Source organism: Microcebus murinus, chromosome X (assembly GCF_040939455.1).
Source record: "Microcebus murinus isolate Inina chromosome X, M.murinus_Inina_mat1.0, whole genome shotgun sequence".
NCBI classification, from domain to species: domain Eukaryota; kingdom Metazoa; phylum Chordata; class Mammalia; order Primates; family Cheirogaleidae; genus Microcebus; species Microcebus murinus.
Genome location: NC_134136.1, coordinates 89,693,901 through 89,709,991, shown reverse-complemented (window position 1 = coordinate 89,709,991; position 16,091 = coordinate 89,693,901). Strand labels below are relative to the sequence as shown.

The 16,091-nt window shown below is 43.2% G+C and overlaps 1 protein-coding gene across 4 annotated transcripts in view; it reads left to right on the top strand.

Annotated features, from left to right (window-relative positions):
* Positions 1-16,091, top strand: part of GPM6B (glycoprotein M6B) — a 147,514-nt gene that overhangs the window by 113,955 nt on the left and 17,468 nt on the right. For 2 of the 4 annotated variants that reach the window (XM_012784792.3, XM_012784793.3), the window contains exon 2: positions 184-303. The exons of the other annotated variants lie outside the window; for them this stretch is intronic. In XM_012784792.3, the coding sequence (XP_012640246.1) occupies positions 184-303 (120 nt within the window). The remainder of the gene's footprint in view (positions 1-183; positions 304-16,091) is intronic. 4 annotated transcript variants of the gene reach the window in all.

Here is a 16,091-nt window from a genome sequence, read left to right as displayed (position 1 = left end):
GAGACTCCAACATTCTCAATTTATCACGCTGCGTTGATAAGCTGGTACTGAAGGGTTGCATTTGGATAGCATATTTTTTAAACTCCCCGTTTCTTTTATATGGTAAAAGAATCAATTAAAATGCTGATGTAGAATCTTTGCTGGAGATAGAGACACTGACTCTTTGCCACCTGAAATTGGCAGTGAACAGCAGAGCTGAAATGGAAATTGGCAGGTACCACTGGATGTACCCAGGCTCAAAGAACCACCAGTACCGTCCTGTGCCAACCATGGGGGACAGGGCTAGCCCCTTGAGCAGTCCAGGTAAATACAGCCTTGGGGTGAATTCTAATAGCAAGTCAACTGTTATCTGTGCTATTACTTGTAATGGCTATTTCAGTTTGGTCATATTTTATGTTTTGCTTGATGCATTAATTTGTTCACATGGGCATGGGTGGAATTGGCCCTTTAAAGATTTTTAATCATCTTTCTTTTTCTCTCCCCCTCCCCATTCCACCCCATCTTTCTCTTCTTTCTTTTCCCTCTGTCCTCACTCTCACCTCTTCTTCTCAAAGGGAGCAGTGCACAGTGAGATATGCCTTTGGGTTAACCATGAAATTTACAGTGTCTGAACTGATGATGGGGGAAGGGGTCCCACATTTCCTTTAGGGGGCCAAGAAGTGGGACAGGGCCCTCCCTTGAGGAACTTTGGCTCTGAGAGTCCCACAAGTGTCCCCAAATGTCTTCCCAGCCCCACTGCTCACACCACTCTGCCCTAACATGAGTCATTGCCTTCGAGAAAGAAAAATCAAAGCCTGTGATTTAGGATCGTGTAACTGTGTCCCCGATTCCCATCAGGTAGGTCCATGAGGTCCAGTTTCCATTATCCTCGCTGGTGAGGAACGCTGGCCACTCAGAGCCCTAGGTGCTAGGCCTGGGTGAGATTCAGGCACCCAGGCGGGGGAGAATGCTGGACAACGTGAGCGTCCACCCTCATACATCCCCAAAGTCTGCACGTGTCTCAATGCTCAGCTCACTTAGCCCAAGCTCTGTGAGTTTGCCAACATGGAACTGTAAATTCAAACTACATAAGACGTGGACATGAAGGGTTTGTGGTGGGTCAGATCAACACAACAACAGGCTTAAAGTATCGCTGCCATTTTGCATCAACCCATAACATCATTTCTGCCAAATGTGGCTTACTTTTTCAGGAGCACGTGTAGCACATACAACTCCAGAAAGAGCAATCCTGAGATACAATGTAAGATACCCATTAAATTACGAAGTCATAGAATCTATAATTAATTTAATAAAAATTTTTCTTCTTTCTTTAAAATCCAAATTGTGGTGTGAGGTTGATGAACATGAAATATGATTTTGGATTTCGTTCTACATCTTGGGTTGTGCATTCCTTCATCCGACATGTAGCTACCACTTGCTGGTTAGAAAAGAGTGGACACAAGGTGACATCAGGCATCCATTCCCATAGCTCCTGTAAAGACTATGGGAGGTTCTGGAATCTTGATAAGAAAAACTGCCCTTAGACATGATCCATCCATACATTGGAATACTAGTCAGCAATAAAAAGCAGTGAGGTATTGCTGTATGCTACAGCACAGCCAAACCTCAAAAACGTTATGCTAAGTCAAAGAAGCCAGACACAAGAGACCAAATGTTGTATGATTTCTTTTATATTAAATTTCCAGAATTGGCAAATCCATAGAGACAAAAAGTAGATTAGTGGTTGCCAGAGGCTGGTGGGAGGGGGAATGGGAGTGACTGCAGATGGGCACAAGGGAGTTTTTATGAGGTGATGAAAATGTTCTAAAATTAGATTATGGTGATGATCACTCTAAATTTACTCAAAACCATCGAATTGCACACTTAAAACAGGTGAATTTTACGATATATAAAATATATCTCGGCCGGGCGCGGTGGCTCACGCCTGTAATCCTAGCTCTCTGGGAGGCTGAGGCAGGCGGATTGCTTGAGGTCAGCTGTTCGAAACTAGCCTGAGCAAGAGTGAGACCCCGTCTCTACTATAAATAGAAAGAAATTAATTGGCCAACGAATATATACAGAAAAAATTAGCCGGGCATGGTGGCACATGCCTGTAGTCCCAGCTACTTGGGAGGCTGAGGCAGGAGGATCGCTTGAGCCCAGGAGTTTGAGGTTGCTGTGAGCTAGGCTGACGCCATGGCACTCACTCTAGCCTAGGCAACAAAGTGAGACTCTGTCTCAAAAAAAAAAAAAAAATCTCAATAAAGGTGTTTTTTTTAAAAAGCCCACTAACAAAAGCTGTTAGATGTGCACAATTCAAGGAGAGGGAGGGGAGGTATTTGCTAACATGACAAGAAAGCCCCCAAGTTATCAGAAAGTACTACTTGAAGGAGGACGGCCTTCATTTTAATAAGTGTTGGATGACACCAGGCCAGTTGGAAACCCAGAAAAAATTTAGTGTTTCCTGGATTTTAGTTTATTAAACTCTGTGGTAATGAGTAAACACTAATAGCTTATTGGGGGGGGGACCTCTATCGATTGCTCTTGAAGAGTTTTCTCCACTTGTCAAGCAGTTCCCTGTAAAAGCATTGGAATAAGACTTGTGTGCTTTTGATTCTACGACCAGACACCAGAATATGGGTATTCTAAGCAGAAGTGGCAGCTGAGAAAAAAAATACAATGCTTCCATTTCTTTTCTGAAGCAGATTTCTTCCAGAATTCCAAAGAGTTTGGATTTTCGAAAGGTAATAATGCATACACCATATACTGCACCCGACCACCAGCAAGGTCTAGGAGCTTCTGCAAATCCAACCCGTTAATCTTTTCGGAGAGGCCAAGTCAGATAAATGAAGACTATATAAACAGTCCTTTGTCCATTCGGGTAGGTTTTGGCACCCAGGAAGGTGAGATCAGAGCAGATCTTGCTGCCAAAAGAGTTAGGGGGAAAAAAAATCCTCAGTTTTCAGGTTTTTGGGATTCTGGAAGGGTGTGATAAAAGACTGTGGAACTCTAATAGTCTCAGGTTGCTGGGGATACTAAACTGCAAGGGGGAATTCCATGAACTAGCATGTCCTCGCCTAAGAGGGAGAAAAAAAAACAAAACCACTGAACCTGATTTTAAGAGTTATCTTTAAACCCAGATCCTAAAATGTCTCTACCCACACACAGTTTTAACTTTCTGTGTGCATTGACTGCAAGCATCAGAAGAAAGATGCTGCCGTGGCACAAAACTTGGGGACCATTTGTACCTGGAGCAGACCATAGAGTGAAGGGACCTAATTCAGCCATGTCATCACCTTCCCAGTTGCTTAGAGGTTTTGTTGGCTCCTAATTCAATGCAGTTCCCATTCTGTACTTAGATCCCCAACCAGATGGTGTGAGGGAAAAAATAGAGAATTCCATATGGTGCTCATGTCTTCCCCCCGCCCTGAGTTCTCAGCTTCTTTTCATGGGGAGAAGAGAGGTTTTGATACAGGCTGACCAAGAAATCTTTGCTAAAGGGAAATGCCTCTCCCTCTCCCACCCATGCAGTTACTAAAGTGAAGAGACTGCCTTCTTCCTGCAACTTCTGTATTCCCCTTTGGGAAGGTTGAGGTGGTTCTTGTGTCCTTTACCTTGACTTTTATGTGGGTTTTTTTTTTTTTCTTTGCTGTAACTTCCCAGTAAAATTACATTTTTAGGAATTGGATAGTCACTCTTTCACCATATTTCTTTTTTTCCTTTCATTGTTTAGCTTCTTTGGGGAGGTAGCATGTACATCTTCTCTGGGCCTACAGGAGATCAAAGGATGGAAGGCCACAATGTCACCTTGGGGGCCTAGGCCTGAGACGAAGGTCTGAGATGGGGCAAGTAGTGAAACTAGAAACAGTTAACGCTAAATCTGCATTCGGTGGAGTTTTGTGCTTGATGAGTAGGGGGGGAATATTTCCAGGCTGTTGTAGATTGTGTTACACAGCCTTCAGAGGATAGTCTAAGCAAGAAGGGAGAAGACAGGAAGGAATTGAAGAAGTAAATTTACCCTCAAGAGATCTAAAAATCTTTATCTTTGGAAAAGCCAGAGAATTGCTGAAGGTAGTCATTCTTTTTTCTTTCCCTATTTATGGAGAGGAATGTATAAGTGTTGCCAGGGGAGTCAATAACGTGCTAAGTCCTAGTTGGTTGGAAGGGCAGTGACCTTTGATTCTCTTACCTCCTTGTCTGATGTAAGGTGAAGGTGGGAAAGGTTTGTTTCTTTGTGGCAAAGAGATGGCCAGAGAACAAAGTAGTTGATGGCAGCTTGAGAGAAATACTCAAATGTCTCTCATCTCCCTTTTTAATGTAATCCAATGACATGCCAGATGCTGTTACTTAATATAGGCTACACACTAATGGACCAAGAATGACCATTCATACACTGATAAATCTGTAATTCACAGTTCAGTCTCTCAAGGAAGGAGTAGAATAACCACCTACTTTACCAATCACCAATTTCCCTCCTCCAAACTCCAAATTGCTCTGACGCTTGGGTTAAGATGACCATAGAGAATGCCAGAAGTCCAAAGAACACACCTCTCGCACGTGGACTATGGCAGAGAGCGTGGGTGAATGTCTGTGATTTGCAAGAAGCCCAAGTGTTGGGATTTGCATTTCTGGGAATAGATTCCTGAGCAGCCATGGAGCGTGGACGACTGAGAGGACAACCACTGCTGTGACTCAGGTCGCACGTACCATCTGTGCATCTGCCCAGGTGCAATGTCAAGCAGGCCCTGGGAACTATAGCGTTTGTCCCCTGAGTCCTGCTAGGGCTGAGCCTGGGACTTGTCTCATGGATCCACTTTGTAAAGGGACATCTGCAGGTATAAGAGTCCCGGGAAATGCTACTGGATTTTTGTCATTTTTCTTCAATGTCATTTTTCCCTAACCTAAGGCCACTAAGTTTGAGGTCTTTTCCCAGAATACTTGAAATGTATTTAAAGGGGAAAAAAAACCCTTCAACTTTCTGCATGTACTGTCTCTGGTTGGGTGTCAACCATAATCACTGGGCTGGTCATTTGCAGGTTCTGATGGTTTTGCCAGAGTCTGGTTGCAGAAGCTTTCTCAGCTCATATGGCCTGAGCCAGAGGAAGCTGTCAGTCTGTCTGATGGCTTCCAGTTACTCAGGGTGTTTCTGGTTAAATGGAGTTATATGGTGAACACAATGTACGCTGCTTGTAGCTCCGGTTCATACTATAAAGTTCCTGAGGTTTTCAGAGTTCTTCATATTTTGTTTTCTGCTATGTCCCAATCATTTCATTTTCAAATCACCTGTGGTTTTCACCAAAATGCGCCATATCAGAGCAGTTAACTATCTTATAGCTTATTTACCAAAGACTATGTCAACCATGATATGTATATGTAAAGACTTTCTTGATTGTTTACAAACGTTGAAGTTTTTTATCTGCTATGTTAGTGTATGATTAGCACTTGATTACATAACAGTGGCTTCCTGTGTCTTCGGTCTCATGTCTGCTCCCCATCTGAGAGTAGGCACACAAAGCAGAGATGAAAAGCAGGTCAGTCACTATTGAGTGCTGATCTACAGCTTGCTGGCAGGCACGACATCTGGTTTTTAGGGACACCCACTTGGATTATTCCAGACTGAGTACTTCTCGGTCTTTTAGAAGCAGTGACATCTGGTCTTTGCTGCCTTTAATATACCCCTTGCATTGTATGTTTTCAGTTAGAGTCCTTTAAAATTAATATATTTTTGAAATCTTTTGCCACCCTTAGACATACCTGGAAAGTTACTCTGAAGTAGCTATAGTTGGCTGCTTGGGTTTTTGCACCTCCCCACACTGTGTCTTTTTGGGTGCCTGGGCTCACTCTCAAATGAGCCACACACACCCAGAGTGTTTCCCTGTCTATGAAAATCTTATATAAACTGGCTTTGGTACTGAGCGGAATGCTCTGGTTGTCAGTCATTTCGATGGGATGAGGCTTTCTCTAAAGGTCATCATGCTTGCATTTTATCTGGAAATTTCCACAAACGATGCTTTCATCACAAGGAATAACTCTGGGGATGAAATGTTGGGCCTGGTAGGTGAGATAATGGGATTCCAACAGGCCTTTCCGTGTCTTGAAACAACCTTGTTTCCATTCATGTGTTGTTTTGCAGGGGTAATAAATGGAGATTCCTGTGAGGACTTCGCTTAGATCAATCATGGGTCACGCCACCCACTGTGTTTCTGTAAATAAAGTCTTATTGGAACCAGCCATGCCCATTCGCTTGTCTGTGGCTGGTTTCATGCTCCAACAGCAGAGCTGAGAAGCTGCAACCACACACCCTGCAAAGCCAAATGTATTTACTGTCTGGCCCTTTACAGAAAACAATTGCCAACCCCTGACTTAGAGTATTGCATTTTAGGACACTGCAAATTTTTTTGTGTGCTTTGCAATTTTATCTACTTATGTTAGGCAACACCTGAAAACTTTGCTAGTCACTCACTTTCCTAAAATCTTCTCCATCAAACATCCCTCACCCTCTGCCCTCCAGGCTCCAGAATCCTTGCTCTCTGTGGGCTATAGGGAATCCTGCTCACGGGCTCTTAACTAAGACTCAGCCCTTCTTTAGAGGACCCCTTGGTTCCTTCTGGAAGCTCAGCCCCTCTGGCCTCTTCCAGATCTTTCTCTCAGTTCCTATAGTAAACCAAGTCTTGTTAAATGGATTTCATGAGCTACTTTCATCTAGTGTTCTCTTCAGTGTACTTTATTTTAGCAAGTTCTATTTTCTGTGATATATAAAGAATCATTTATGCTTCGTTAAATGTAGTATTGGGGGTAATTTCTTTAACACATTAGCTGCCATGTGGGTTATATTTAACTCACACTAGTTTTGAGCCCGGGACCTTGTGAAGCAAAACCTGGGCAAAACCCTGCAGTTGGTTTGTGGAAATCTTACTTGGTGTTCTTATTGTTATAATTGATATTGACAAATTAATTCTAAAACTGTGGATTAAATGAATAGAAGTCAATAAATTTCATTTTTTATTAGAAAGGATCATTTTGTTTTGAAGTTTTTATTCTATTTTCATAATAAAACACTGTGGCTTCAAGGTAAAAAATTTTTTTTAGTGTGGCAGTCAATGTGTTGTGACTTTTTTTTTTTTTTTTTTTGAGGCTCCAGTGCCCAGAATCAGAATCACCAAGGATGCCTATTTAAACCCATCTCTCTGGATTAGTTTGCATTTTCTAGAAGGATCCTTATGAAGATTTGTTCATATAAATTCTCTCACCCTAGAAAATGCTGTGTGACGTTGATTGATTAGTAGCTCCATGGTTTTGTGCGATTTTCATCCCTCCTATTTCCATTGAAGACACCCTGCCCCCCCTTGAATAAAACTCAGAAAGACCCATTCTGCTACCACCTACGACTAAAGAGTTGAGTTTGCGCCCACTCCGATCCAGCCTACACAGTGGTGCCATGTTCATCTCTTGCGAGCACATCTCAGATCACATGGCTCGCCCGCTCACAAACCTTCCCTCTCACCCCACAAAGTGACACGCGGAGGCTGCAGGCTGGCTTGGATGCCTCCTGGGGGTGGATGGGGAAACCTGCCTTTCTGGCTTCTCCCAACACGGCCCTGGCATCCTTGATAAACTCAGCCACCCCCCGAATCTCCCCACATCCCCCGCACCATGTTGGTCCTGCTCTCTTTCCCTCGTGCTTTTCACGGGAACCCTTCTGTTCCTCAAAGCCCATCCACCTCCTACCATCCGTAAACCCTTTCCTTGGCTACCCACGCTATCTGAGGAGACCTGTCCCTACCTCACTTCCCGTGTCCTTGTGTCACCTCTCTCTTTATTCTACTTCAGGGATATTTACATGTCTGTGTCTTACCGCTCCCTCACCCACCCCAAGGCTCAAAGCCAGGAGGGCACACCTGCGGCCCTCAGCACGGTGCCTTACACGTGTGGCAGCCATTTCACACACACTCATTGAATTGAATGGAATCCAGGAAAGCAGAGGTGCTGTCTGCTTCCAGATGGTCAAGGAAGCCGAGTGCTGTGAAAGCACAACACTGCAGATAGTTCTAGTTCTTAAATTTCTGGAATATCCTCCAGATCGCCCTGCTCTTAAAAATCTGTGTTGTCTGGACTTAGCGCGACCTTCCCCTGCTCCCCATCGACCCCCTCCATTCCTTGCTCCCCCACTTCACCAGGCTAAGAGCACACACGTGGCCTTTGGGAAAACCAAAGGCATTTCCCACAAAAGGCAAAGGCAGAGACTAATAAGTGTCTGTTTCTTGAATTTGTTTATTCCCAGCCGTGTAAGTGCATCTTATATATAATCATTTATCTTCTGCTCAGGCCACACTGCAAATGTCAGAGGCCAATCTATTTTAAGACTGTCACGATGTGCCACAAAAATGAAAATCCCTTATTAAATAGATTTTAGGACAAACTTTTAAAAGGATCTCCTGAAAAGCAATTCCCTTTCTATCATTAGAAATAGGTTCTGCATTCTTAACATTGCATAGTTGAACAATGCAACAACGGTTTTATGTCTAGGACTGTAAGAAAGTCAAGAGAGAACTAGGAAGCAAGCTATCATTTAAGTGATCTTGCACTTTGCTCTTGAATAGGGAAGTCCCCTGCTGATTGACTTCATTTCTTTTTTTTTTTTGAGACAGAGTCTTGCTTTGTTGCCTAGGCTAGAGTGAGTGCCATGGCGTCAGCCTAGCTCACAGCAACCTCAAACTCCTGGGCTCAAGCGATCCTTCTGTCTCAGCCTCCCAAGTAGCTGGGACTACAGGCATGTGCCACCATGCCCGGCTAATTTTTTCTATATATATTAGTTGGCCAATTAGTTTCTTTCTATTTATAGTAGAGACGGGGTCTCGCTCTTGCTCAGGCTGGTTTCGAACTCCCGACCTCGAGCAATCCGCCCGCCTCGGCCTCCCAGAGAGCTAGGATTACAGGCGTGAGCCACCGCACCCGGCCTGACTTCATTTCTTCTTAATGCACTATACTAGTGGTTCACAGACTTTTGGGTGTTAAAAAGTCATAAAAACAATTGAGGACCCCAGAAAGCTTTTGTTGTGGGTTATACCTATAAATGTTTTCTACATTAGAAATTATAACTGAGAAATTTATCATTTAATAATAAACTTATTTATTTAAATAATAAACCCGTTATATGTCAACCTAAATAATGTTTAGGAAAGATAACTATTTTCCAAAACAAAATAATACTTTAGTTAGAAGAGTAGTACTGTTTTATATTTTTAAAAATCTCTTTAATATGTAGCTTAATATTAGACAGCTGGATTCTCACAACTGCATTCATTCAGAGGCATCTTGGGGTATCTTGCTTTGGTTGAAGTATATGAAGAAAACTTAATCTATCACAGGTAGGTAGTGGGAGAAGGGAAGGGTGTTTTAATGGCCTTCTTAGATAATTATAGAATTTTTGATACTACACCAAAATTCAGTAAGTGATGGTTTCTCAAAGACTACTTGTAATGTGGAATCTGAAACTATATCAACCTTTTTGTACCCTGTTCCATTAAAATCCATTGTTCTGTCTTGCACTTTGATTGGCTCTTATATTCAAGAATGATTTTATAACATTACGTATTAGTCATTTAGAAAATATTGGTCCTCTGAGTTATGCAAATCTTCCAAATATTGACACATTTCATTAAACCATATCGAAAAATTCCCACTTGTTAATATCACCACTGATTTCATCAAGAAGTCTAATATTGGGGAGCTGTCAGTCTCACTACGGCAGGTACAAATTTTCCATGTTGATTGGCCACAGATACTCTCAGTTGTTATCTTTGAAGTGACAGGCTGTTCACTTGGTTCATTTTTGAGAAAATTTCTGCCAAATACTCAAGTCTGAAAACCTATAACTCATCAGGCATTCTTCCAAGGAAAAATGGTGTTCCACCAAAAAAAAAAAAAAAAGGTGCTAGTTCGGCTGGTAACTCAATCAAGAACTCTTCTTCCAGACCACCACTGCATGTTGGTGTGCAGCAGAAGGCCTTTCCTTCCTCCCATTTCATCGCAAAATAGTCAAAAAACATATACTTAGGGGTTGATATTTAATACAGTTAATGATGTTTTACTGCATCAAGGACCTTTTTAAGTGAAACTGGCTTTTTATTTCTTTCCCTGAAAGTGCGTGGTGGGGAAGAATGTGCTGTGGCTCAGTACACTGTGCTGCCACCGCCTGATTCGTGCTAAGGCATCAGCAGTTTCACTGTGCAAATGTCAATGCAGTGAAGAAAGTAAATAACATCTTGACTGTGTTATTAAAAGAGTTCTGACTTTGCAGACCCGGAGGATCTCCCAGGGCTGCACAGACCATCTTTGAGAGCCCACTCCTGGTTCAGAGTGGGGCTGGTGGACGGGCAGGGTAGAATCACTAGGGGGAGCTGGTGAGCAAAGCAGACCTGTCTACAGAAAATCTTAACAAAACATCCTTAATCTTAAAAAAAAAAAATCTTAATTTTAACAGAATCCCCAGGGGATTGATATGCATGTTAAAGTTTGAGAACAACTGCTCTTTAAGGGGTCTACCATGCACCTTTCCTGTAAAGGGCCTGATGGTAAATATTTGTGGCAACTATTCAACACTGCATATGTGGCTTTGAAAGTAGCCATAGCCCAGATGTGAATGTATGAGCATGGCTGCGTGCCAATAAAACTTTATTGACACAAAGAATTTGAATTTCATATACTTTTCAGATGTCACGAAATGTATTTCTTGAGTTTTTTTTAGAAATGTCAAAATCATTCTGAGTCTACAGGCCATACAGAGAGCTGGATTTGGCCTGTGAGCCACAGTTTGCTGGCCCCTGCTCTAGAACGTTGATTCTTAAACTTGAGTGCTTATTGGAATCACCTGGGGAGCTTTAAAATAAGGACAAAGCTCTCTAATTCCTGATTCTCACCCCTGGAGATTCTGATGTAATTGGTCTGGGCTGAAGCATTAGGATTTTTAGATGCTCTCTAGATGATTCTAGTGTACAGGAAAAATTGAGAACTTCTATAACTTTTTGAAACAAAATTAATTTTTTAAGGATTTATTTAAAAATTTTAGAGCTTGGCAAGTGTCACCAGATGTCTAAGACCAGAATTGTACACTGTAGCCTTAGAGCAGGGTTTCTCACCTTGCACTATTGACGTTTTGGGTCTGATCATTCTTTGTTGGGGGCAGGGGCTGTCCTGTGTATTGTAGGATATTTAGCTGCTTCCCTGGCTTCTACCTACCACTGGCAGTAGCAGCCTATGAGTTATGATGACCAAAAACATCTCCAGACACTGCCAAATGTCCCTGGCAGGCCAGATTGCCCTGGTTGAGGACCACTGGTCTAAACAGTGTATATGTTTTTTGCTCATACTATCTCAGGGATTCTCCACCTTGGTACTATTGATATCTGGGGACAGATAATTTTTTGTTGTGGGGGACTGTCGTGTGCACTATGGATGTTTAGCAGCATCTCTGGCCTCCACTCACTAAATGCTGGAAGCATCTTCTCCCCCAGCTGTGACAACCCAAAGTATCTCTAGACATTGCCACATGTCCCCTGACGGGTATAGTCACTCCCTGTTGAGAACTGCTACTTAGCCAGCTCAGAATCTGGGAGGCTGATGTCTGCTGGCATTCGCTTCTGCTTCTCTTGAGCAGGATTCTATCAGCCTCCATTTTCCTGTTGCTGGTTGCTTAAAAATTGTGAAGCTTGGCTCCTGCACCTTTTTAATTTTGTGGTTCATTAGGAATCAGTAACGTAGCAAGGAGAGCCCTGTGTAGAGGGGTATGTGGGGTGAGGATGGGCGCCGGGGGGCTGTGTGTGTGTGTGTGTGGCATACATGTGTTTGTGGGTAGTGTGTATGAGACATTCATTCCCTGGGGAAGAATCCAAGTCCTTGTTCCTGCCGGCCCCCCTCTGAGCCAGCATTAAATCTGCAGCCAAGATCACAGACAACTTGGGCCAATCACTTGGTCATTATGAACTCACAGCCATGGCAACGGCCATCCACAAGCCTGAGGACAAAAGGTGTTTTATTCTGTTGTTCTGCACAAAAGGTTCTAGGGTTCTATTTGGAGACAAAATAGCCATTGAGAGTTTGAAGCATTGATGTGTATTTTTTTCTCTCTTCCTACTATGTGGTTTATATTTAAACTGTCTTAGGCTAATGTATCCTGGAGTTTTTGTGTGAATCAAAACCTAAAATTCTTTTTAGCCCAAGACCAGCAAGGTGAAGGCTTAAGATATTAGCCCAACAGAGGTTTTGGGGGTTTGGTGAGAGGTATTGAGAATTATGAGTGAAATGTGCTAGGAAGCCTGAGATTGATTTTTTTTTTTTTTTTTTTTTTTTTTGCATGAGTAGATCAGTCCAAAAAAAATGCTTCCCTTGCTTTTTCTGGTTCACGTTAACCAACGTTGTCATTGCCGGTTTGAAGTTTGGGAAAATTCAGTCTGTGGATTTATAGGAGTATCCAAGAAAAGCACTGGTCTTCCTTAGCTAGCATAAACTTTTACAGCGTGGGGCTCTGCTGGTACTTGGCACCAACTCCACATTTACAAACTTCAGCTTGCCTATGACCACTGGGGACAGCCGGAACCACAGATACACCTCCTTTGTCCAGGCGCTCCCAGCCCCATGGGGGCGGTGGAGGAGGGGTGTTTGTAAGTCCTCTCTCTCAGGTGACTATATACCTGTCTACTCGGGCCCTGTCTATGGCATGGCATTGCACTAAAGCATCTTTGAGGTGAAGAATTCCAAGGTTAACAGTACTTGCTTGGCTTAGAAAAAGGACTTTAGTTGCACCCTTTTCAGGACAGCTGAACAACTTAGAACATTCTGTTTCTCTTCATTGCAGCCCCTGGAGCTTGCCATTTGATTTGCAAGTGGCTAGAGCATTGTGGCCAAACCCAGTTGGCCACGTCCTAGGGAGAAAGCACCACACACCATTTAACATGAAAGCAGGCGTGTCACAGGGACTCGGGATGTCACACCTGAGACTGGGAAGATGAGACTAATGGCTAAAAGTGGGCTTCTCAAACTTTCACATGCATGCACTTCATGCTGGGGGGATTGTTAAAGTGCAGATTCTGATTCACCTGGTCTGGTGTGGTGCCCGAGATTCCACATTTCTCACAAGCTCCACGCTGAAGCTGGTGCGGCCAGTTATGAACTGGAACGAATGGGCAGCGGCCACCCCTGCCAGGGCTGACCCCCTCACCTGCAACTCTGCTTCTCTGACAACTTCAACTGCACAGACCTCTGAGAGACACTAACACCTGAGATGATGGGAACAGCCAGGTGACAGGGAAGAGTTTCTTTTGTTTGAGGGCTGACCTGTGCCTTCAAATGAACCTACACTAACAATCTTAGTGAATTACAAATCATCTTACTTTGGTTCTTTGGTTCTGGTATTTGTTTGAATAGTTAACTCATTAGCCATGGATAGTTCTTCATAGCCTGATGTCTAATATCTTGAAGTTCATCGTTTCATATATTTTGTCTACTGTTTATTTCCGACAGGAGGGTGAATCCGGTTTCTGCTCCTCCATCTTGGCCAGAAGCCAGGAATGGTTTTATGAGTTAGATTTTTACTGTAGCGCAGTTTGGCAGTGAAAGAAAACAGATGGAGCTGACATAGTAAAGAGCTGGGATGATTCTTTAGGATGGTGGTTCTCAAATTTCAGCATACACGAGAGAAGCACCCAACAGACCTCTTAAAACACAGATTACTGGGTCCACCCCCAGAGTGTCTAGTTCAGTTGCTCTGGGGTGGAGGGCAGGCTAAAATTTGCATTTTTAATATGTTCCTACAGGATGCTGATGCCGCCGGTCCAGGGACCACACTCTTGAGCACCAGATATGGGTCTGCGAATGTTTTCTGTAAAGAGTTATTAGATATAGTAAATATATTTGGCTTGTCAAGCCATGTAGTCTGTTACAGCTACTCAGCTCTATCCTTGTAGGGCAAAAGAGCCACAGACCAATTGTAAATCAATGTGTGTGGCTGTGTTCCAATAAAACTTTATTTACAAAAATGCAGCCCATAGTTTGCCAACCTGTGGTTTTAGGAGAGCTTTGAGCACTGACTCTGTGATGGATACTATGGTGGGCGACTGCTACTCCCTTTCAGAGTGAAGGGGAAGCCATCAGTTCTCCCGTGGAGATGGTGCATTGCACACGTCTAGTTCCTTGATACAGAGTTTGATGGGTTTTGCACTCAGAATAATATGGTAGACGAGGCGATGTCTACCTTTCTAGGCTGTGTTTCTATCTAACGTTAGGAAATAAAACAGAATGCTACTGTGTACATGTGAGAGGAAAAGACCCCCTCCCTCATAAATATGCCCAAGACCAGTGACATAATTTGCAGCCTGGTATAAAATGAAAATGATGGCATCCTTGTTCAGAAATGATTAAGAATTTCAAGATGGCAATAGCAGAGCATTAAACCAAGCCCAGGGCCCTGTGCGACTGCACAGATTGCACACCCATGAGGCAGGCCTGAGCATGTCACCATCATGTCCTCTGCCACATACATACCTATATGGATTTCAAGTCAGAAACGCTGTTTATGCGAAGGCACTGATAGCATTGATATCCACTTTAGAGAACATATTTACCTCTTTCTTACTAACTTTATGCAGTACTTTTAGTTTCTTTGGGATGAGTATGCGCTGTGTAACCAAACTGCCCAGTATTCAAAGATATCTTGAACACTGTGGTTTAGAGATGGCTTCTAGACTGATATAGAAGGTACAGTGGGGAGAGATCCATTTATGGATGATTGGCTATCCACCATGCAACTTTTCCCCTGATAACTGGTCAACCAAGCTAGGATAAGCTCTACATCTAGCTGTATTATTTCCTATACATTTTCCTCATGCCATATGTCACAAGCCTCTAGTCACATTGGCTGGCAGGGTCTATAAGAGTTTTATCTGTGTGTGGGGGGAACAAAGATGACTAATGTGATTTTGGTTCTGAAGGAGCCAGGGTTCCTACAGCCACAAATAAAATCATCTGCAAACATAAGAGCATTGGTATCTGCTGAAAGAGTACAATTCGTCAAGGTGAGCCCCTAAATTCTTGAATCCCTGGTTTTCTCTGCTGTTCAAAAACTAGATCCGCAGCATGGAGTACATGGAGTCCTTGAGGGATATAAATTGGAGGGAAACTTCACCTTGATCTAGTGTTGAATTTAGGACTGGACAGCATCATTCTTCTAACCCCACTTGTCTTTTTGAGCCTGGGAGCAGTTGTGCTATTTCTTTTCAATGCTCTAACCCTTTGGATGAAAGATCGTTTGAAGTGGCAACTGTGGATTTGGGAGGATGAATTCTGTCATTAACGGGCGAGTGAGTACACTACACTATAACACCTAACCCTAACTCCAAATGATGAGAAAGGATGCGGCTTTGGTAAGAGTATATACACCCAAAATACTCAGAAATGAATGAGCAGTTTGTCAGGTTACATATCAATATCACCATGTTCACTGTTGAAGTCTTCTGCATACTAGGCCTTTCTATAGAAAGCCTTTCCTGACCCCTCTCCAGTGTGAATCATGCTCAGTCATGCTCTGTTCTGTCCTTCCCTCTCCCCACCGTCCATCCACTGGCTCTCTGGAGGGCTGGCTCTTCACCCTCATCATGCTGTACTAGAATAATTGTGTTACTTGTCTGCCTGCAGTATTTGATTTATCTTGAAGGCAAAAAAAGTATCTCACTTCATATTATATTTGTATCCCCAGTGCCAAGCACTGTGCTTGGTGCCAGTAGGTCTTCAAAAAGTATTGAATTAATGAAACCCCAAGTAATCCATTATATAAAATCAAATATGTTAGCCGGGCGCGGTGGCTCACGCCTGTAATCCTAGCACTCTGGGAGGCTGAGGTGGGCGGATTGCTCGAGGTCAGGAGTTCGAAACCAGCCTGAGCAAGAGCGAGACCCCGTCTCTACTATAAATAGAAAGAAATTAATTGGCCAACTAATATATATATATAAAAAAATTAGCCGGGCATGGTGGCGCATGCCTGTAGTCCCAGCTACTCGGGAGGCTGAGGCAGCAGGATTGCTTGAGCCTAGGAGTTTGAGGTTGCTGTGAGCTAGGCTGAC